Raw genomic sequence first — 21,770 nt, 5'->3', positions numbered from 1 at the left:
GGAAACTGACTGGGTGTGTCCTTATTTTCTACCTCCAATTTGAGCGATTCCATGATTTTTTCCTCAGAATTGAGTGATTCCATATTTTTTCCCCTGTACTTGCTCAATAAAAGTAACATTTACTTTGTTTCCACAATCTTTCTTTTTTTCTTTTAGTGTTTCTGAAAGCCAACAAGTTGCACTTTGATCTCAGTTTGTTCTACAGAATAAAATATCTGAATGAGTGCTCATCCCAGACTGGTGATTCCATAATTTTTGCCAGGGGTTGTACATGATTCTCCAGTCGAAGGACCACGGAGCTACTCGGCCTGCGAGCCTGATGGGGTAAGTGGCGGAGGCGTGAAGGGGGCGTGTGCGGGCACTGATCTGCATGCCTGCGTTTACCTGGTGGAAGAGGGCGCTGTGGGTGACGGGGAGGCGCAGCGCGCTCAGACACATCCCCACCACCATGTCGTCAGGGGCGTCGTCGCTGTAGCACTTGCAACCGCTGGCCAGGAGCCGTAGCACCGCCTCCCTGCTGAACACCATCCTGCGTGACACATGACGCTTCGCCCGTGAGCAAAGCCATCGACAGCTAGCGCAAGGACTGCCTGGCTGCTATAACATGAACACGAAGGTCACGTGACTCTCGGACCGATTAATGGTTCGATATTCCCGTCGCGCGTTGCTTGGCGGTTTTGCTCGACGTGTTGTGGTTTTATCGCATGCCAGGATTCATTTGGAAGGCCTCTCTGAGGTCCAGACCTACAGTGGCTGCTACGATTGAAACCCTTAAACCCTCTGCTGATATTACCTACAACGTTAAAGTCATGCACTCCCGGCTCTGCACACGGTTGGCCAGGTGCTGCGTCTTTTAGGCCTTTTTCTTTTTTTCTACAGTAAAATACAGTACTACAGTACTACAGTACTTAATTTCAGCAGTAGGATTCACACACTAAACCAAATCGAACCCCCCCTGTTCTCATGCTCTGGAGTTGTTCCAGGATCAATAGCTCCCTGAGAAGCGTTTTGTATTGTGTGATTAGTCCCCGTCACTTACCCCCCTCCCCCGGTGATGTAGCTGTAGCCTCCTTGGCCCAGGCCGTAACCGTAGCGCTCCCCCAGACACACAGGCTCCCTGGGGTTGTAACAGCTGAGCAGAGCCTGGAGTCTGGGAAGGCTGCAGGAATAAAACAACACATGCTTATTACACACATGCGCACACACACACAAATGCACAAAAATGTATCCAGGAAAAATGCATGCACACTAACACTCGCAAGTATCACTCACAAGCTAATGCACACAAACACATACTGACACTCCTCACCCTCACCTTATAAGAGTGTCATCACTCCTCACCTTATAAGAGTGTCATCACTCTTCACCCTATATGAGTGTCATCACTCTTCACCCTATATGAGTGTCATCACTCCTCACCTTATGAGTGTCATCACTCCTCACCTTATGAGTGTCATCACTCCTCACCCTATAAAAGTGTCATCACCCTCACCTTATAAGAGTGTCATCACTCCTCACCTAATAAGAGTGTCATCACTCCTCACCTTATAAGAGTGTCATCACTCCTCACCTTATAAGAGTGTCATCACTCCTCACCTTGAGTGTCATCACTCCTCACCCTATATGAGTGTCATCACTCCTCACCCTATATGAGTGTCATCACTCCTCACCTTATGAGTGTCATCACTCCTCACCTTATGAGTGTCATCACTCCTCACCCTATAAGAGTGTCATCACTCCTCACCCTATAAGAGTGTCATCACCCTCACCTTATAAGAGTGTCATCACTCCTCACCTTATTAGAGTATCATCACTCCTCACCTTATGAGTGTCATCACTCCTCACCTTATGAGTGTCATCACTCCTCACCCTATAAGAGTGTCATCACTCCTCACCTTATAAGAGTGTCATCACTCCTCACCTTATAAGAGTGTCATCACTCCTCACCTTATAAGAGTGTCATCACTCCTCACCTTATGAGTGTCATCACTCCTCACCTTATAAGAGTGTCATCACTCCTCACCTTATAAGAGTGTCATCACTCCTCACCTTATGAGTGTCATCACTCCTCACCTTATGAGTCTCATCATTCCTCACCTTATGAGTGTCATCACTCCTCACCTTATAAGAGTGTCATCACTCCTCACCTTATAAGAGTGTCATCACTTCTCACCCTATAAGAGTGTCATCACTCCTCACCTTATGAGTGTCATCACTCCTCACCTTATAAGAGTGTCATCACTCCTCACCTTATAAGAGTGTCATCACTCCTCACCTTATAAGAGTGTCATCATCTACGATGAGCAGCCAGTCGGTCTTCGGTACAGCGTCACTCGCATATCTGCTCAGAATGGCAAAGGTTTTCCCACAGTGGCCTGTAGGAGGAAACAACAAACCCGGACCATTTGATTAGCACTGGGGTCACCTGGAGGTCACAGTCGTGTGGCCCTGTCGGTCGTTATAGTCAGAGCAGGCTGCCTCGTTTCAGCGCTGGCTAGACTAATTACATGACCCTGAATTAATGTGGGATATTTCATTGTTGTTGTCGTCCTCCACGTGAAGGCTGGATGACCTCATCTGTCCTCTTAGTACGTCCTCGATTTGATGAAAATGAGGGGTCACAGCGTCCGCACAGGCCACGTTACCTACAGACCACAGTCCCGCTGTAATATTTATTCTGCGTGACACACAGGAGGTTATAAAATAAGAAAATGAAAGTGAGTGTGTTTGGGGGATAAGCTGGGCTTTCCAGCTAGGGTGGGTGATGTAGTAGGTATAGGATGAAAGAGAAAAGAGCATGAACTGGTGTGTGTGTGTGTGTGTGTGTGTGTGTGTGTGTGTGTGTGTGTGTGTGTGTGTGTGTGTGTGTGTGTGTGTGTGTGTAACTGAGGGGGAGCAGTGAAGGCAAACTCTATCATGCCTCTGTTGTCTGCTCCAGCAGGAAGAATAGCACCTGTGTCCTCTACACATATCAAAGTGGATTTAATGCTTGGTGAGTTTCCTCCCGAGCCATTCAGCCCTGGGGGCAGCGAGCTCTCGTGAGCCCTCTCCACAGGGACAAGCATGGGCAGGCAGCGTAAGGGCCCTGCCAACTTACACTCATCCCCAGCTCGTGTGCGAGTGAGCAGTGCGTATGTTTGGCTTGAAAGAACACAGGTGGGTCTGCTGTAAAAAATAAGAAACACTCTTATTTGTTGATGATGTACGCCTTCAAGGGTGCCTCAAATGTTCCTGGAGGAGGGAAGCAGAGAGAAGCTTCTTCACTTGAAACCAGATACTAGACCTCCAACAGAGTAACCAGGTACTAGACCTGCATCAGAGTAACCAGGTAATAGACCTCTATCAGAGTAACCAGGTACTAGACCTCCATCAGAGTAACCAGGTACTAGACCCGCATCAGAGTAACCAGGTACTAGACCCGCATCAGAGTAACCAGGTACTAGACCTCCATCAGAGTAACCAGACACTAGACCCGCATCAGAATAACCAGGTACTAGACCCGCATCAGAGTAACCAGGTACTAGACCTCCATCAGAGTAACCAGACACTAGATCTGCATCAGAATAACCAGGTACTAGACTTCCATCAGAGTAACCAGGTACTAGACCCGCATCAGAGTAACAAGGTACTAGACCTGCAGAGTAACAATGTACTAGACCTGCATCAGAGTAACCAGGTACTAGACCTGCATCAGAGTAACCAGGTACTAGACCTGCATCAGAGTAACCAGGTACTAGACCTCCATCAGAGCTGCACACAGTGGCCACTGCTAGTACGACAAACTGGTCCTCAGTGCGGTGTTGCGCACACATACAATGATATCTTTATCAGGCTGGACAAACCTCATACACCAAAACAGCAAAAAGCAGGTTTCCTCCTCAAACCCAAAAGCCCCTGAGCCCATCCAGCTGGGCCATGCATAGCTGTCTCTCCAGGAGAGGGGTCATCTCTGGACATACAGTCTCCACTTTTAGTGCAGTGAACATGTGTAATAAAACCTTTTATGCCCACAAGAGAGTCAAACATTGCCACAAGTTAATGCATGGGACAATCATTTAGAGCCATTGCTGCTACAGTCATTTATGAGCGTTAGGAAATTCCAGGTGCTCAGTATGGTGTTAGTGACAGATGATCAGCCATTGGGCTAGCCGGCGTGTTCATGTCCCAAGCTGGGCGCTCACAGTGGTTTTAAGCAGAATCAAACTGCTCACCGGCCTCAACGGCTCAGCCCGGTGCTGAATTTTTTTATGGAACATTTGCTCCATATTGCATCTGCGTGCCTTATTAGCACTTTGTATCAAGAAGCTGCACTGAGTGTTTAACCAATAAGGTGTTGGCCACTCAAATGGCATTTCAACTGACCCCGGGAGGGAGGGAGGAATCACATGACCCCACGGGAGCGAGTGGAATCACATGACCCCAGGGAGGAGGAGGAAATGACATGACCCCATTTGAATCCATGTGAAACCAAACACAGCACTGCATGTGGCAGACCAAGCTTCTTTATGTGTTGCTATTACGGTATTATGGCTGGAAACCACAGTGCTTAAGAAGCCGTCACCTGCTGTGGGCTTAACACATCGTTTGAAGTGTTTCAGGACCCTCGAGGCGCCCCTGCTGCCAACACAAACATCATTTACTCAACAGAAGATTTCTGCCCAGGACAAGTGAGTCCGATGTCTCCATTAGTCCATTAGGTCCCAGGGAAATACAACCACACTGCCACACTGCTGTTATTATTCAGAAGTGGGAGTGACTTTTCACAGACCTGGTGTTCTAACAGAAACGGTAACGCATCACGTTTACTTTGCAAAAAGTACATCAGCACCAGCAGGATTGAAAAAACTGAAAGCATGGTCAGTGAGCTCTTCTCACTACAGTACAGCCACAATCACAGCCACAATCACAGTGATTCCCCACCTATAGTCCCTCATCAGAGAGGGAATTCTGGGTTTGTCAGTCTGAGCAGCTACACATGGAAACGTCATTGGCCAATACATATTACCTGGATAGCCAATCACATTAAGCATCTTTACATGAGCAGCACAGAATCCTTAAACAGCAACACACACACACACACACACACACACACACACACACACACACACACACACACACACACACACACACACACACACACAAACACACGCACACGCACAAACACACGCACAAACACACGCACAAACACACGCACAAACACACGCACACACACGCACACACACGCACACACACGCACACACACGCGCACACACACACACACACACACACACACACACACACACACACACATCATATTTCAACTCCCAGAACTGACAACCTCATCAGCTTTTCCCTGGTTGAAAGACCGCTGATGTATTTCCCTGGAAACCTTGTGGACTTCATTGCAATTTTCACTACTACTACATCTTTAATTACATTAGAATGCAATTACTCCCCTGGAATCATGTTAAAAATGTTTTTTAGTCCTGAACATCATAACTCAAGCAGCAGGCGTTTCGAGTCACACTGGTCCTCGCCCCACTGGGTCGTAAACCAAACACAAAGACAGGCTAGCGTAGAAGAAGCCACACAAATCCTCCACGTCTTCTGGCTTGGCCACAACACAGAGCTGCAAGGACACTGCCCACGTCAGGAGGCAGCGTGGTGGAAGCACACAAAACCTTAATGCTCCAGTTTGTCTTAAATGACATTTCACTGGTGAGGTCACCAACTCGGACTATCTGATGGTCTGCACTACAGCACTATAGCACTACTCAATTCATAATCTTTTTTATTATTTACATGTTTCATTTAGACCCTTTCAATACTTTCAATTTTAATTACTGGTTTATTTAGTTCTCTATTGGAAATTAGTTTTTATTTGTATATGTAGCAAGTCTTATTTTAAGCACTTTAGATGAAATGTACTATGCAAATGAACCTGGCACGCCAGTGCAGCAATCGTACAGAGTCAGTATTCCCGCAGAGCCCAGAAGAGAGCATGAAGAGGAAAGGGAAACTCACCTCTGTCCGTGTTGGGCACACCGAGATCGACGGTGGGTATCGAAGTGTCAGCGTAGTCGCTGTAATACTCCAGAAACGCAGCCTGTTTCGCCCATGTCTTCTTCACCACGGGGACTATGACACCATACAGGACACAGGACTGTTAGCAACTAGATCGGACAATCAAAGCTTTACAAGTGCTCTGCAAAAAGTGCATTCGAGATCCCTTAATGATCTTCATTACTTTTATAAAACTATCAGAAACTATCACTGTTCATAATTTAACTTAAATTTACATAAGAGCAAAACAGTACATTTTTCTCTTGGAGGTTGAAATTTTATGTAAATCTAATTTCTGAATCCCCCAACACTTTCCTTAAAAGTTGTTCAACTTGTAGCTGCATAATTACCCATTTCAGGAAGGTAATTATGATTATCAGCGTGATTAGGGACAGAATTACAAACTGGCTTTCTAAACAGCCACCAGCACTTTACTAGCCTCATTAGGTAGTGAAGTCATGTGTGGTGCATGAATGTTCAGTTCAACCATAAAGACCTGTTATGAGAGAGAGAGAGAGAGAGAGAGAGAGAGAGAGAGAGAGAGATATGGAGGATGACCCACTGTGGCCTGCCACTAAATGCTCCCAGTAAGAGTCCCTATCAGTAAGAGCCCGTACCAGTAGCCCACGATGAGCCCCCACTGGAGTCAAACTACAGCTCACTCTCAATCTCAGGACACGTGCTACTTCTGTCTCCCAGAATGTGGGGAATGTAGCCCATTTCATGCACTTGTATGTCTGGCCTTCATTCAATCATGTACTGCCACAAGTGGTAAAAACCACAAACAAGAGATGAAACCTGATTAAATTAAACACAACATGATCTACCGCATATATTACATGTGTTAATCAAATTGTGGTCCATACACAATAATTCACATTACTGGATAATACGAATGAAAGTGATCAGCGACTGATTTTTAGTTTAGAGAAGCTTAAATTTATTTAGGGATTTAGGGACCAACATCTCCTGAGGTTCAATCCTGATTCCATGTCAGACAGCTGGAGATGGAAACGCACTTTTAGAAAGGAAGAAAAAAATGAAACAAGGGCTACAGCATAACTGGGTACAAATCGTTGTCTGTGCAGCGCTAAAATAGCAGAGGCTCTGAACACACGCGTCAACCTTAAAGCTTCAGCACAGAGGAGAGACAGAGCTTCATCAACATGGAAAAGGCGTTCAAAGACAACCAGCTCACCTCTGTCCAAGTGAAACTTCTTACATGTTTTCACTGCCACAAATATGTCCTCCTTTTTGACGGGCACACCCTAGTGAGAAAGAGACAGAAAGACATGCCTTTGACATCCTGTGTGTTATGATATGCCAACACTTCTGACCCGGGGGACACACAGTTTCTTGCACTTTCTGACAGCTGTCGTCATCACGGCTGTTTCAACACAGCTGTCATCAGGGCTACCCGACGTTGGCCTTCGGTTTCTTTGGTTACTGTTCGTTTAGCGATGATTATATGCACATGCACGCACCCCCACACACACACACACACACACACACACACGCACTCACACGCAGAAAGAGAACTGAACAGCATGTTCAGGTGTGAACACAAGATCTCGAGTGCTCCTCCAAGTGCCTGGCTAATTATCCACTGCTGGTTAGTTTGCCGGTGCATCTGCCGATGTCCGTGTGTGTGCACCTGTGTGCTGAACAACTCTCCAGCCGAGGCTTCACCACTGAAGCGCTCAGCACCACAACACTCGCCCCTGACATGAGCAACCAGAGGGTCTCAGATCAGGAGACCAATCTGAGGAGCAGTGGCCTAGAATGCTTTGCTCCGAGGACAAGAGCCTGACTTACTGGGATACTTGAAGTTCATCGGGGAGAAGGAAATTCCCAAAACTCAATTATCGGACCCCCCCCAAACAGCAGAATGACTGGGGATGCCACTAAAGTACACAGAACGTATTATCAACTTATTAAGAACCAGTTTGAGACAACCTGTGCTTTGTGGCAGACTTCATCACACTGGAAGGAGCCATTATAAAATGGGAAAACTGTGATAATAAAGGCATGTTTATAAAGGGGTCATGTGCTCAAATTGGTATTAAAGGGCCCAATGACTTCATGCCGTTAATGCCAAATTCTGATGTTACCATCTGCAGACAGGAGCAGAAAACAAGACTCCCTTTCCCCAGCCTTCATTCGTCCAGCTTCTGCGAGTCCGTCCTCACTACAGCTTCAGCCTCCCGTTCATGGCGGACGGGAGTGGAACTCGACGTAATTTTCTGCCATTATAGCCCATTTGCTCAAATGGTCTGATGTGTCACATGTTCCGAGATGCTTTTTCGCCTCGCTGTGATTGTGATGGTTATTTGAGGTACTGTAGCCGTCCTGTTCACTCAAACCAGCCTGCCCATTCTCCCCTGACCTCCCTCATCAACAATGTGATCGCATGTGCAGAACTGACTGATGTTTTTTCCCCCACCATATTGTGTAAATTCTAGACACTGCTGCATGTTAAAGAGTCCAGAGCAGCAGTGGCTGAAACACTCGAACCGGTCTATCCACAACCAAGCAAAAATGGCAGAACACATACTTTCCCTCCATAGAAGATATTTGATGCGACATTTAACTGAAGCTCTTAATCTGTGCCTTTATACATTTATAAACTGCATACAGCACTAGAAATAACAATACAATTTGAAAACTGTTGTATATGTGTAGCAAAACCACAATTTTAATAACTGCATGAAGCAAACAAAATGTATGCAAATCACTACTTGTTAAAGGAGGTGAAATATGAGAGTTAAATGTAAAATGTTAAAAATGGGCCATGTGACTATAATACAATCTAACGTCCTTTCTACTCCACTACAATAAAAGCGTTAGATGAGACTTCAGTTGTAGTATTTCAATTAGGGCAAAGGTGTGCTGTTGCTCAAGTGTCCTAATGAAAGCTGTTTGTGAGAAAGCACCCAGAACCTGAATGTAAACGAGAAGATAAACTCTATGGACCCTAAAGCAGGAATGGAACAGCAAAGTTTTGGTTCTTCTTCACCATTTCACTGTCAGAGACTGCATTGTCTGAGTAAATTTGCAAATAATAATTTATTTGGCAGGACATGACTGGGACCTGTGGGACAATCATGGGACGCCCATCACAGGGAACCATCGTGAGACACCAGTCCGACTGCAGTGCCTTCCCGGTCTCCAGGAATCCCACAGAAAAAGGCAAAACCACACCATCACCTTTAAGAAGAAGAAGATACAGCTGTGTGGAGTATTGACAGATGTTGCTAGATGTTGTGGTTACCTACACACAGTGGTGGATGGACGCCAACGGTGGTGGCACAGTGCTGGGATCTGGTGGAGTGTCCTGGCAACGTACACAGCTCGGGAACCGCAGTCAGCCGAAGTCCGTCTCCGCCTTCCCAAATGTACAGCGCCACCTAGATCAGCAAGGCAGACATTACATGGGTAACGTTGATTCATCGCACTGCTCGGAAAACAACAACCTTCATATGATTTCATAAATACACAGAATTAAAACATTTAAATGAATGCATACATTTACTTTTTTGAATGCATCTGCTCCCACATTTATGGTAAACCAAGACTCCCAGAACCATCTGACTGCAGAGGCCATTTACTATAGTCTACAACTAATGCTTCTCCAGCAGGGGATGAAGTGAAACAGCCATTTTTGGGCTTTTTATGTGCGTCCAAGGGGCAAGAAAATGTGGCTGTCACAGTGCATCCAGACAGAGACATTCAGCAGCAGACAGTCAACAGCACAAAGCAATGGAGACAGGACCAAAAAGGATGTACAAAATGAGAGACAGACAGCAAGAGACAGACAGACAGACAGACAGAGAGCATGCAAGAAAGAGAAATATATACTACAAAGATGATTCCATTTCTGAGAGAAGAGTAAAAATACAATGGTACAGGATGGAGGTAAAAAACCTTTTAAGAAACGAGTTTGGCATAGAAGGAAAGAAGAAAGAGAGAGACAGGGAGAGATAGACAGGGTGAGAGACAGACGGGGTGAGATAGAGAGTGGAGATGGAAGGTTGGAAACGTGATTTTAAGATCTCACTGCTGTATAAAGGCCTCGCGAGGTGAATGGGTCTACGCATGGCGCGTGACAGCACAGACACAATTAGCAGCTCGAAATTAAGACATCAAAGCGTGAGGTTCCATTATTGATGTTAATAAACGAGTTATAAAAGCACATTGCTAAGCAAATTTAGTCAACATTATGCTAAATACGCCAACTCAATCGTCACTACCAGCTTCGTTCACTCAGCTGTGCGGCTCACCTCATGTTTGAGGTCTATGGTGAAGTCCGACTTCAGCGGCTCCTTTTGAACCTTATTGGCAAGTCTGAAGTGTACAATCACAGCCATTAAGAACGTTAGCATTGCACATCTAGCGAGGAAGTTCTTAGCCTGGTAAGCAGTGTGTGCTACAGCTACAGTTACAGCTACAACTACAGCCGTTCTTCACCGGTGACCCAGAAGTGCAGGGTCTGATTGGGCAGGATGTGGCACGGGCAGCCGGCGGCTGACCTGTGGACGAGGGGCATGCTCAGAGCCCATCCTGCTGAGAAGTCTGGGTACTCAAAAGCTGACGGGTTCTCAGAGAAGGCGTAGTGATGGATGATGGTGGACTCGTCATCGTGCAGTGGCTTGCCTAGAAACCATTCCTGCGGGAACAGGAACCCGCAGATGTGAGGCCCTGAAGACCGAGGACCAGAAGACCAAGCCCCGAAGACGTCTACTTCAACTCTGACTACCTAAACCTGCTGTTCGTTTACGAAGCTAACAGAGATCAAATCGTCAGTTAGGTCACGTATTAAAAATAAACAAATACAACAAAACAAAGCAAACATTCAAAATAGAACAATCTAGAAAAACTAGATCAAACGACCTGCAATTAAAATCAATGTGGCTGTATGGGAGGATGACCAGAGCTACCTCTGTCCCCACCCCCTCAAATAATTAAAACACAGAGATGTGGGGGAGAGGTTCTGAAGCTGCACACTCAGAGAGCTGTGACTGTACAAACGTTTATTGATTGAGAGCATGTGTCTCTTTGCAACCATTACCCTCGGCTTGCCTGAACTAGCATCTCTGTTGAGCTGCTACAGAAGAACTGTATCTCTGGATCTCTCTGGTGTTATACCACTGTTTCAGTGTGGAAAAGAACGTTCTACCCTTTCTAGTAAATAATACCAGTAATCAAAAGAGAAAACTCTTCAGCTTATGCTGAAGAACACACGTGTCTTCAGCCAGGTCAATTAAACGGAGACATCGGGAAGTAAAGGAACCATGCGTTAATAGTGCATCTCCACTCACCTTTCTGTGGTCGAACTTCTTAAGAGCACTGTGAAGTTTTTCCATATTTACGTTGGTCTCCTCCTCCAGGAACATAATCCACGAGGAGTTCCTCCCAAAGTGGGACGAAAAACTGGAAAACAAATGCACACACTACACACCTCACCCATCAGATCCAAAACAACACGTCATCCTACGCTGGAGAACACTCAGGTTAATATTAACACACGATCACAACATTAACACACTACTATAATGTTAACTACTACATGTTAACACACTATTCTTCAGTAATTACTATAAATTCCTCAAGACCTTTGCCAAAAGCAATTTAAAGTATATATATTTACAAGAGTGAAGAGACTGTAGTTACTGAGTGCTTGTTTATGTGGTTAAAAGTAACACATAGGCTGAATTCAACCACACATTTACATGAGGCAGAAAGGATTGTGCGGGGCGCACGTGTGCGGGGCGTTCTTGCTCTGTAGTTAACGGGCACGTGCGGTGCGTAGTGCGGGCGGCAGGAGGGCACTCACTAGGGCAGCAGGGGCAGAACGCTCCAGTCGCCCTCACTGTCTGAGAGGGCGTGAAGCATCAGGACAGCGGGTGGCATCTGAAAATGGGGCACAGTCGGGATCAGAGCAGGACCGGGGCAGGACCGGGGCAGTCCCGAACCTACGCACACGCCTCTGAGTTCCTCCTCCTCACAATTTACAAACCCTGCACACCCGACAGGCTGAAGTGAGTTATCAGTTTCTACTGACATGACGTTGCACTCAAATGCCCTAGACATTCGACTTTATCTGCCTTGCAAATGGGACAGATTTACTACGTTTTGATTTAATTTTAAAGAATGTCTGAGGGAGCTAGAACTCTTGAATGGGTCATAGGGGATCAAAAAATTATTTCCCTCAATGAAATGCAAATAAATTAATTTTCTATTACGAGATTTTCTTTTCGATATTCTCTCTCACTGTTAAAATAAACCTACCATTAAAATGATAGACTGCCCATTTCAGTGGGCAAACTTACAAATCAGCGAGGGATCAGATAATTATTTCCTCCACTGGAAACACATCCAGCACTGATGTCACCGTCAAAGCTGTTCCATGAATATTAATGAGTGAACCTGCTTAATAAATGTATTTACAACTGAGAATTGTGTTGTAATGCTGTGCATGCATATCCAACATTAAAGATGTGTTAATGGGTGACTATTTCAGATAGAGACCCCTAAATACATAACGTCTCAATTGCTTTATCTGAGGGGTCGAAATGAAATAAGATTTCACGCAACCAATAAAGCAGAGGACGATCAGTTTGCTTGGTGCTGAACAACATTCAGTCGTATTACAGTCATCCTGTGAGGAAAAAGAACCTCGACTTAAAAGGGAAAAAGAAACACGTAATCGTGTTCAAAATGCAGCAGTTTTTTTTAGGTTTCCGGTTGAATTTACTTGTTGGTTTTCAAAGCTACTATTGCGCTGTGAAGTAGTTTGGGGTTACTTGATGTAAAACTGCTTTGAAAGCTGAAATCTGCACTGTTGCAGGGAGTGATTTCTGGGATGAATCAATTCCGGGAGGTTATTGGAAAGTTATTCAATCTACACCGAAAGGCAGTCTTACTAATCTACCTCGACCATCTCATGAGCCAACTCCTGAAATACAGAGTTCTATCGAACGCTTCCATGGAAGTTGACATGTAAAAACAGGTCCAGAAATTGACATTTTTCCACTTCCTCTACAGGACTTTACAAAGCTCACTAGGAGCTGCTAGTCCAAGCAGCATGCTAAGCCAAACCTGAGGCGTGACACGGAAAGAGAAGGAGAGGATGATGGAGGGGGTCTGCGAGGTCGGTGAGACCCTGCCGTGTGGAGGGAAGGGGAACAGGTGTAGCGCGTGGCTACAATCATGCTACGACTACGTTGCGCGCGTGGGAGGATAGCAATTAGCACGACAGAGTTATTGCCATCTTACGCAAGGCCTTATGTCACCTGATAGCTCTGAACTGCCTGTCTGACGTCAGTGAGAACGCCAGGAGGCAGAAAGGTTCCCGAAGAGCCGCACTGGGATCACAGCTCACGACTGTGACTGCGGCGCACTGATCCACTCGGCCTGCTGGTTACGTCGTATTTAGCGTTTTTTTTTATTGCACTCAGTGGGAGACGTTCGTTTTCATGTGTGCTTCTATGTTCAGTTTTACCAGTATGACATTCACCAGTCCTGGATGTTTCTTCCCCTGCTCTGACTGCTGAGCTGGTGAGATGGGAGAAGCATGTTTGTCATAAACAACCTGCTCACATGCGAGTGAAAATCCGAATAACGTAGTGAAAAATCTGAATAAATCTGCTGTAAACTTGAAGACAAAGTCTAACTGGATCTATTTAAAAATCTCATAAGGTCTCATATTGTCTCATCTCCAGACAATACCAAACATCAGAATATGATAAAACTCCTTTACAATAGGATTCTTAGTATGCAATAACTATGCAATCAAGGTAAGTGCACTCTTTATACAAAGGTGAAGAATCTCACCTTCAAACTTGCATAACATCGTGTCCACAAAGCAGTCTAAAGTGTGCTGAGCACAAGCTTGCCCCGCCCACATGCACCTGGTTAGCGCTTTTAGTAGAGGTACTGGAAACCTGAATCTTTGCCCCTGTTAATTGTTACAGAGTCTGTTATAAACACTCATTTTGCTCAATTTGCATTTTTTTGTTTTCAATTAGTGTAGGTTTGGGCCATATTTTTCTTTGTTATCAGATCTGTGGTTTGCTTGTTTAGTCATTGTACAAAACAACAGCGTTAGTCCCCTGTATGCACTGTCTTGTTGCTCACTGGGGCCAGTCAAGCTCACTGTGGCCCCCTAGTGTTGGAAGCAACATTGCACAGATACTCACATTAGTGCAGTCTGAAGATGACTAAATGCTGATTCGTTAACCACAGTGGGGCGCATCTGAACACACAAAGCGCCGCACAAACTTGAGTGATATTTTTCCCTACAGCAGCAAATGTCAGAGTCGCAGCGTTCAGTGTAATCCTGTTATTAGTCCTAAGCGTAAACTGAATATTGTTGATGAAGAGGAGTCAGTGTTTATATTTGGACCCAGAGGACTGCAGGTCAGGAAACACACCAGTCTCACCACTGAGAAAACAAAATGAGCAGGAAGAAGAAACATCAAGAACAGGAAATCCCTTAGCACCGTTTTAAAACAAAAAATAAACATTTGACACGTTTTTAAACGTTTTTCTTCCATAACTGATAATTACCCGTCTAATACAAGATATAACGCATTTTTAGGTGAAAATATAGAAGGGTGCAACAGATATGATGCAGTGCCCCAAAACTACCACAATAAAGAGGGAGCCAGCTGGCATGACAGGATGTGTGTGGCTAGGGCTTATTTATCAAGATTACTACGCATCGCTTCATTTTCCACACTGGTGCTGACATCTTGTGGTAGTTTATAAGCAGGGAATATTAACGTTAAATCGGCTCCTCCAGACCTTCAGTGATCAGCGATTCAGTACTTTCAATTAGACCAAGAGACTTACAGGATCACGAAAATGCAGAATGAAACTCAATACGAGCTCAAATACAATATGAATTCAAAGACAAAATGAATTCAAAGGCAATATGAGCTCCTGTGTTAACAGTATTAACACCATGAGGTTATGATCACATTTCCATGGACTAACAACGTGTTCTTAACATGGATATATCAACCGTTAACACCTCATTAAACTCTGCAGTCTCCTTCAATTCCAACTTTACTGGCACCACAACCCCAACTGCAACATGTCAGTAGCCATGTCACGGCATGTTAGCTTTCTTGACCAGGAACCAGATCGTCTTGAATTGAAAATTTCATTTTGAGCTAATCATTGTAGTTTACATTGTGCTGTGGTCGAGACTGAAAAGCTCAGACAGCAACTAATTCTGTTGCTCAGAGATAAACAGCTAGAGCTGACTTACTCCCTTCTAACAGTTTCACCACCACTGATCTGTAAACATTGCCATCCGACCATTCATCTAGGTAATCTGTTAAAATCCGTTTCATTTCAGAGCTTCTTTGCATGTCCCTGCTTACAAATGACATAGGCTGCCAAATTGATGCTTCTATTGCATCATTCAGAGGCACACAACTATCCTCGAAAACGCCGAGAGCTCACCAGCCAACCAGAGCAGAGCTCATCAAATCATCCACAAGACCACCAGTAAAGGGGAAACAGCTTGTTTTATTCTAGGACCAAATCACAGGGTTGGAAATTGTCATGTTTAAGCATTTCTCGCCCGTCCGACGTCCCCAACCTTCTATGGAGACATCGGGGAACGATTTAAAACACTGAAACAAATGGGATTCTACGGCACCTCTAAAACAGACAAACACTTCATTTCCATGACGAGAAAGAAGCAATAATGTATACATACCTTTCCAGTCTAATATTAAACATTACTGATGTATCCCTATTTACTGGTTCTGCGCCAGTCCTACCGGTACAGCTGGTTTCGGTTCCACAGATGTGAGGAGTCTCTGGGCCTGGTCCCTCATCACTCTACATTTGGACCGGACCCAAATGGATAATAACTCGCTGAAGTCAAATGACTGCCTTTACACTCCATTCTACTAAGTGCCTACAAAGTTTTTGTCACCTACAATGTAATCACTCGATCTAACGCTTTCTGGAACAGGCTGAAATGTTTCGTCTACTGAATAAATGGTTAATTATTCCTAAAGTAGGCCACTTGTGTGTGAGGGACAATTAAGGAAAACACAGGTAGGCGTCTAGTTCCCTTAAATAATTCAGGGTATTAACAGAAGCAGCTATGAATCATCCAGTTTACTGCCCTAAATATCATACAATTACTCTAAACATTTTTGCATGCCTAATGTGTGACTAATCTGTAAAGAATTACCCAGAGGAGAAGATAAGCACATCAAAACATTGACAGGAATTTTGTCTGTTTTGATGAATTATCATCAGATGCTATTTTATTAGGGTGCTGTGAGACTTGTGCTCAGATTAGGCTGTGGCGACCTTTTACAGAAGTGTACTGATAAGAGATGGGCTGTGTCAAAGCTCTGCTCGTACAAGCATGGCATAGCAAGCGCAATACCACTGCTCTGCAAGCTGTGTGTTTTCAACTGTGGGCTTCTAGTCTCTCTGTGGATATGAGCCTCGCTGTGGGCCAGATCACAGTTCCCACTCTGATCTGTCAAACGTCAAATTGCCTGACTTTCACAGACTAAAAAAAGCTGAATTTCCATGACCTATAACGAACAGAAAAATAGGCTACCTTTGTTAAATAGGCATGGGGAAATTAAGTAACCATAACAACCACTCTCACAATATGGGAATTACTCTTTGACGAATGGCAACTAAAGTTGCGACAATGGCGATTAAAAATGCTACAAACGCAATTATTTGATATTCCGTCACTTGACCTACAATCAAATCCTCAAACTTTCTGGAAGAGAGTTTAAATTTGAAGGTATTCCATAAATTCCATGACTAGTGGGAACCCTGCCAGATGTACTAAGCCTTGCACACTGAATGTCAGGCACAAGTGAGATGCAGTCTGTACAAAAAGCAATAGCACTTCTCTCCCGCAAACACGAACATCTAACACTCATGAAAGAAAAGGAGGGGGGGGGGGGGGGGGGGGGAGATATTAGAAGCATGGCCGTCTGACATATTCATATCCGACATATTCTACATGTTCACAAGTACAGTTTGATTCTTCATGCATAGCTGTGTGTGATAACCTACAGCTTTAGTAAATCTGACACTTATTTCAAATTCACTGCAAGCACATTCTGTGGTCCGATCAAACCATTTTGTGTTTGCCTTCACGCGGATTTCACTGGATCTGGATCTGTCGGCTGTGTTCAAGCGTGCAGACACTGGCTAGGTGCATAGCAATGGAGGTGAGGATTCTGCCCAATGAGGGTGCAGCTCCCAGAAGGCACATCTAGTCAGGCCAAAGACAGTACATGGTACAACTGGGACTCAAACTGGAATCCAATTTGCACTGGTGAACGATTGCTATTCTAAGCAGGTCTTTTGGTATAGATTTCCTCAGTGGAACGGGAAGGTGGTGGTTTCAGTGTTATTGATTTTGATCAAATTAAGCATGGTTTAAGAGTTATGGGTCTTGTCAGGAGATGCTGTTTTGAAAGCACTGTTAAATCAGCAGAGAAGTTTGAGGTATTAAAACTTGACAAGGCTTCAAGGGATGTGTGCCTTGTAACTCTGTTATAACAGACGTCCAACAAGTAAATCTGATCTACACTCATTAGTCATCAGAAATGCCCCCCCAGCAGGAACCGACGTGGGGAAATAATAGCGTCGGTAGGTGGCCAGCAGAGATCAGAATATTCTGCCATTACGTAACTCAATTGTGCTTCCTGACAGGGCTGTGAAAGTATGCTGTGTTCTTTTTGGGGTGAAGAAAACATTGACGAAGAAAATGAAAGAAATAAAGAAAACATGCTGAAAAGTGGAATCCATCAAACCGTAGAGAGGGGACAAGAAATGGCTGTGGAAAAGGAGAGGTGGGTTAATCTGGAATGGGATCGTGGAGAAGTGGAGGAGCTCTGAACTGGAACTGGGCTCTGGGTGTATTGTAGCTTAGCTTTTCAGCTTTTTAGAGCGAGAAGGCAGACAGAGGTTGTGCAGGAGAAAGCTGAACTATCAGGTCAACCAGCCGAAGACATAAAAATAAGCAAGAGCAGTAGCAAAACCCAAGAACCTCTTGAAAGAACTGAATGCACCACACCGGAGTGCAGCTTATATTTATGAATCTAGTTTCCATCATTGGAAATATCACAGAGCACTGGACTATAAATGCCATGATATTGTAGAACACAAATATTTTGTGAAGTGCTTTTCTCAGTAGAGCAGGGACTGGTTCATGAAGCAACGTACTGAATAAATACATCGTTCACTCTTCCTCTCTCTATCTCTTCAATTAGGACAGGACAATCTAAATATTTTGGTTGTTAGATTGGATTAGCAATGCTAGCATATTCTTTTCCTTGTAGCATATTCTTTTCCATATTGTTTTAAATAAAATATTTAAGGAAAGCCTTGTTAGAGCCAAATCTGTTTCCGATATTAATGCGCGCTATTAGAAATGGCAAAAGAACTCCCTGGGAGGACAGGCGCTGCAGTCGCACAGGATATTAAACGCTTATGAAGGCAGAAAGTCAAGATCACGGAGCAGCGTTTCAGAGCACACGAGGGGACACCAGCCCAGTTTCCTGAAACAATTCACTTCATGACACATACTGAGTGTTGTGTGATTCATGCCTCCTGTAGTTGAACCTGGAACTGAAATGTTTACATACTGTGGGCGTTTCGACCGGATACGCTGAGAAACGCTGTGATCTCGGCATTAAGTCGAAAGCTTGGGGGGGGGGGGGGGGTGTTTGTGTGTGTGACTAAGTGTAGCTGCATCCGTGGAATTAGATTTTAAGCCCAAAATATTACAGAAAGTGGGATGAAAACCGGCATGAATATCGCAAAGAACAGCAGGCGGTGATAAAGTGACTGCACCTCTTGTAGCGCGTCCGTCTGCAGGAGCAGGTCCGCTTGCAGTGTTTCTGCCCGTTGCACATGGAAAGAGTTCCTCTGACTCTGGATTACAAATACCACCTCCCTCAGGCCTGTAGGAACACACACACACACACACACACACACACACACACTTACGATGAGTAAACACATTTTCGAGGCACGTTACCAGGCTCTCTCAGGCCTTCAAACAGCAGAACCAGGAGAACATCCACTGCACATCTACTAGAGGGCCCAGCACACTCCCGCACAGACTCAAGCACAGCCTGCAGCAGCGGCCACAAACGCGACAACATCTGCTGCCCTTACACGTTTAACTCCTCTCCTGCCTTTATCCAGTTCAACTGAAATGATAATGAAACGGAAAAAACGAATTAATCTTGAATTACATTTCCACTTTTCTGCATTAAGCAATCTCCATTAGTAAGACTTCAACCCTTTTTAATGGCTTGCACATCAGAGTCGCCGAATTCACCGCCCGGCTTTGCTGTACATGTCTTACAATTTCGCCCTCATTTATTCATAATGTAGAAAAGACGTGAGGCAGTGGACGGGGTCTTTGGTCCCTGTCAGCAAGAACTGAGCAAAAAGGGCTGAGCAAGCAAACAGCACATCTGTCCCCTGTGAGGGTGAACGACCAGCCAAAAAGACAAGTCAAAAGGGTCTTCGGGGTCCGTCGATACGTCTCTGACGCGCTTTCAAGATTCGTCTCACCTTTGAGATGTTCTGCATTTTAATTACGGGGAGCGAACGCATCTGACGAGTAAAGGCGGTCACACGTGGAAAGTCTGGAATGACGTTCCACTGTAAACAACGTTCAAAAGGATTAAATTCAAAACACCCTGGCTTATGTGGTGCGATGCTGCTGTGATGCATATCTGGAAAAGGTCCTGACGGCGTGATGGCGTGACACTTTGACAGGACTGCAATCTGGGGCTGTTTATAGTATTACACCACGGAAAATCGGTGACATTTCCCAAACATCCCATTAGTTACAGGAACCTTAAAATGAACTGTATATTTAGAAGTAAACTGCTATGGCTGTGAATCAACTAACAATAACAACAAAAACACTACAAAGAGCAACACCAGCACAAACATTTTCGACCACCTTAGCCATGTCTTCATGCCTAAATGCATTGAGTTGCTGCCATGTGATTGGCTGATTCGACATTTGCGTTAATGAGCAGCTGGACAGGTGTACCTAATAAAGTGGCTGGTGAGTGTATGTCAGAATACATATATGAAAGGAAGTAAAACAACAAAAAACACCAAAAATCTGCACACTATTCTCAGAATCTTTCATTTAATTCCTTTAACAATAAAAAGTTACAGGAAACAGGGCTGTGATACCGAGCTGTGAAACACACAGTGAGAGAGTAAGAGGCTCTAACGCGTCTGTCTTGCCACTCTACATGGTTAAGCATGCCACACTGCGCTAAGAAAGTCACCCCTAAAGTCAGAAGGTGAACATCACAGTCCAGCCGGTGAAACAGCGTGTGGAATCTGAAGAGAAGCACCTGCAACCCATTCTGTTGACTCTCGGTTTGAAGTGCCTTTTTAAAGTGTTTCAGACACGAGTGGCTAAAATATCCTGTAGAGTTCACTCCTCAAGACGTTGATCATTGCAGTTCACTGCCCTGCTAAATTCAATCTCAGACATGTTTTTGAGAAACCCACTCCATACCCCTGCGTCACCTCAGTACGTTAACATCTGCGCTCACGCTCGCCCGGACGCCGTGGCCGAGAGAGGCGGGCTGGCCAAACCGGGAGACTCACGCCAGCGCCCTCTGATAAGTTTTAATTTGCCGCTTCAAGTCTGCGTGCAGAAGAGAGGTAAGAGAAGGCAGAGTCATCGTAAAGCCGTGCACCTAGGAAACAGCGATGGACCAGCAATAAGCTTCTCTCGCTGCCAGAACTGCTTTCTGAAGAGGTGCGACGCCACTGTGAAATCGGGCCTGCTTTGCACGTAGTAAACAAGGTGAAGTGCACGGTGGGGGGAGGTGTCACGGAGCTCGTGCGAACCGGAGAGGAGCAGGGAGGGAAGGGAGAGCGGGCGTGCAGGAAACAGCTGATGTCTGCGGAGCTCGTCTGATGGGGTCAGCGTCCTTAATTACACAGGCTGACCCCTCCGGCCGGACATGCACACGCCAGGGGAGGGCGGGGCAGAGAGGGCAATAGGGGTGGGCAGCAGTGCTCACAAAGCAAATATGGGCTGTTCAGCCACACCCCCTTTCACGCACCCCAGCCACGCCCCATACCGGTGCATCAGCCAGGACGGATCCACCTCCACACGTCCTTCTGCTGAGTCTGCTAAATGCATGTGTGTGTGTGTGTGTGTGTGTGTGTGTGTGTGTGTGTGTGTGTGTGTGTGTGTGTGTGTACGACCGCTCTGTATGGATTATTGTGAACAGTAACAGCCCTGAGCAATGCTGGATGTGAACGTGTTTTGTTTGGGCATGAGAACAGTGGAGGAAATAGTTTGGACGAGTTTAGCTGAGAAGGAGTGTGTGTGTGTGTGTGTGTGTGTGTGTGTGTGTGTGTGTGTGTGTGTGGTTTTGAGCACATGTATTTAATGAGCATAGGTGTGTTTGCACCATCTTCTGCCCATCTAAGTAGAGCGGTGCTGGTTTTGGAGTGCAGCTGGAACAAGAGTGTGTGTGATGATCTCTCCGGTCTCTCCCTGTCCTCCATCACAGCTGTGACATCACGTCGTAAGCACAGAGCCGGGTATAAATAAAGAAACTAATTGAGGGCGAGTTTAACTGCTCTGCCCTCGGCGCTAATGGCTTTCGATTAATCATCAAACGCCGGATCACCTGCAGGAGGTGCGGGATCGTTCGTCTGCCGCT

General features: G+C 45.3%; 1 protein-coding gene across 1 annotated transcript in view; it reads right to left on the bottom strand.

Annotated features, from left to right (window-relative positions):
* The window catches only part of b3glcta (beta 3-glucosyltransferase a), a 49,345-nt gene that overhangs the window by 3,057 nt on the left and 24,518 nt on the right, over positions 1–21,770 (bottom strand). The window contains exons 4-14 of the mRNA XM_076976224.1: positions 18,901–19,010; positions 11,876–11,952; positions 11,361–11,472; positions 10,572–10,708; positions 10,323–10,386; positions 9,318–9,449; positions 7,241–7,310; positions 6,004–6,117; positions 2,276–2,375; positions 1,040–1,159; positions 385–529 (exon numbers count right to left, since the gene is read on the bottom strand). Coding sequence (XP_076832339.1) covers positions 385–529; positions 1,040–1,159; positions 2,276–2,375; positions 6,004–6,117; positions 7,241–7,310; positions 9,318–9,449; positions 10,323–10,386; positions 10,572–10,708; positions 11,361–11,472; positions 11,876–11,952; positions 18,901–19,010 — 1,181 coding nt within the window. The remainder of the gene's footprint in view (positions 1–384; positions 530–1,039; positions 1,160–2,275; positions 2,376–6,003; positions 6,118–7,240; positions 7,311–9,317; positions 9,450–10,322; positions 10,387–10,571; positions 10,709–11,360; positions 11,473–11,875; positions 11,953–18,900; positions 19,011–21,770) is intronic.

The sequence above is a fragment of the Brachyhypopomus gauderio genome, chromosome 16, assembly GCF_052324685.1.
Source record: "Brachyhypopomus gauderio isolate BG-103 chromosome 16, BGAUD_0.2, whole genome shotgun sequence".
Taxonomy (NCBI): domain Eukaryota; kingdom Metazoa; phylum Chordata; class Actinopteri; order Gymnotiformes; family Hypopomidae; genus Brachyhypopomus; species Brachyhypopomus gauderio.
The sequence above is the reverse complement of the archived record's forward strand: the minus strand, read 5'-3'. Positions and strand labels throughout refer to the sequence as shown.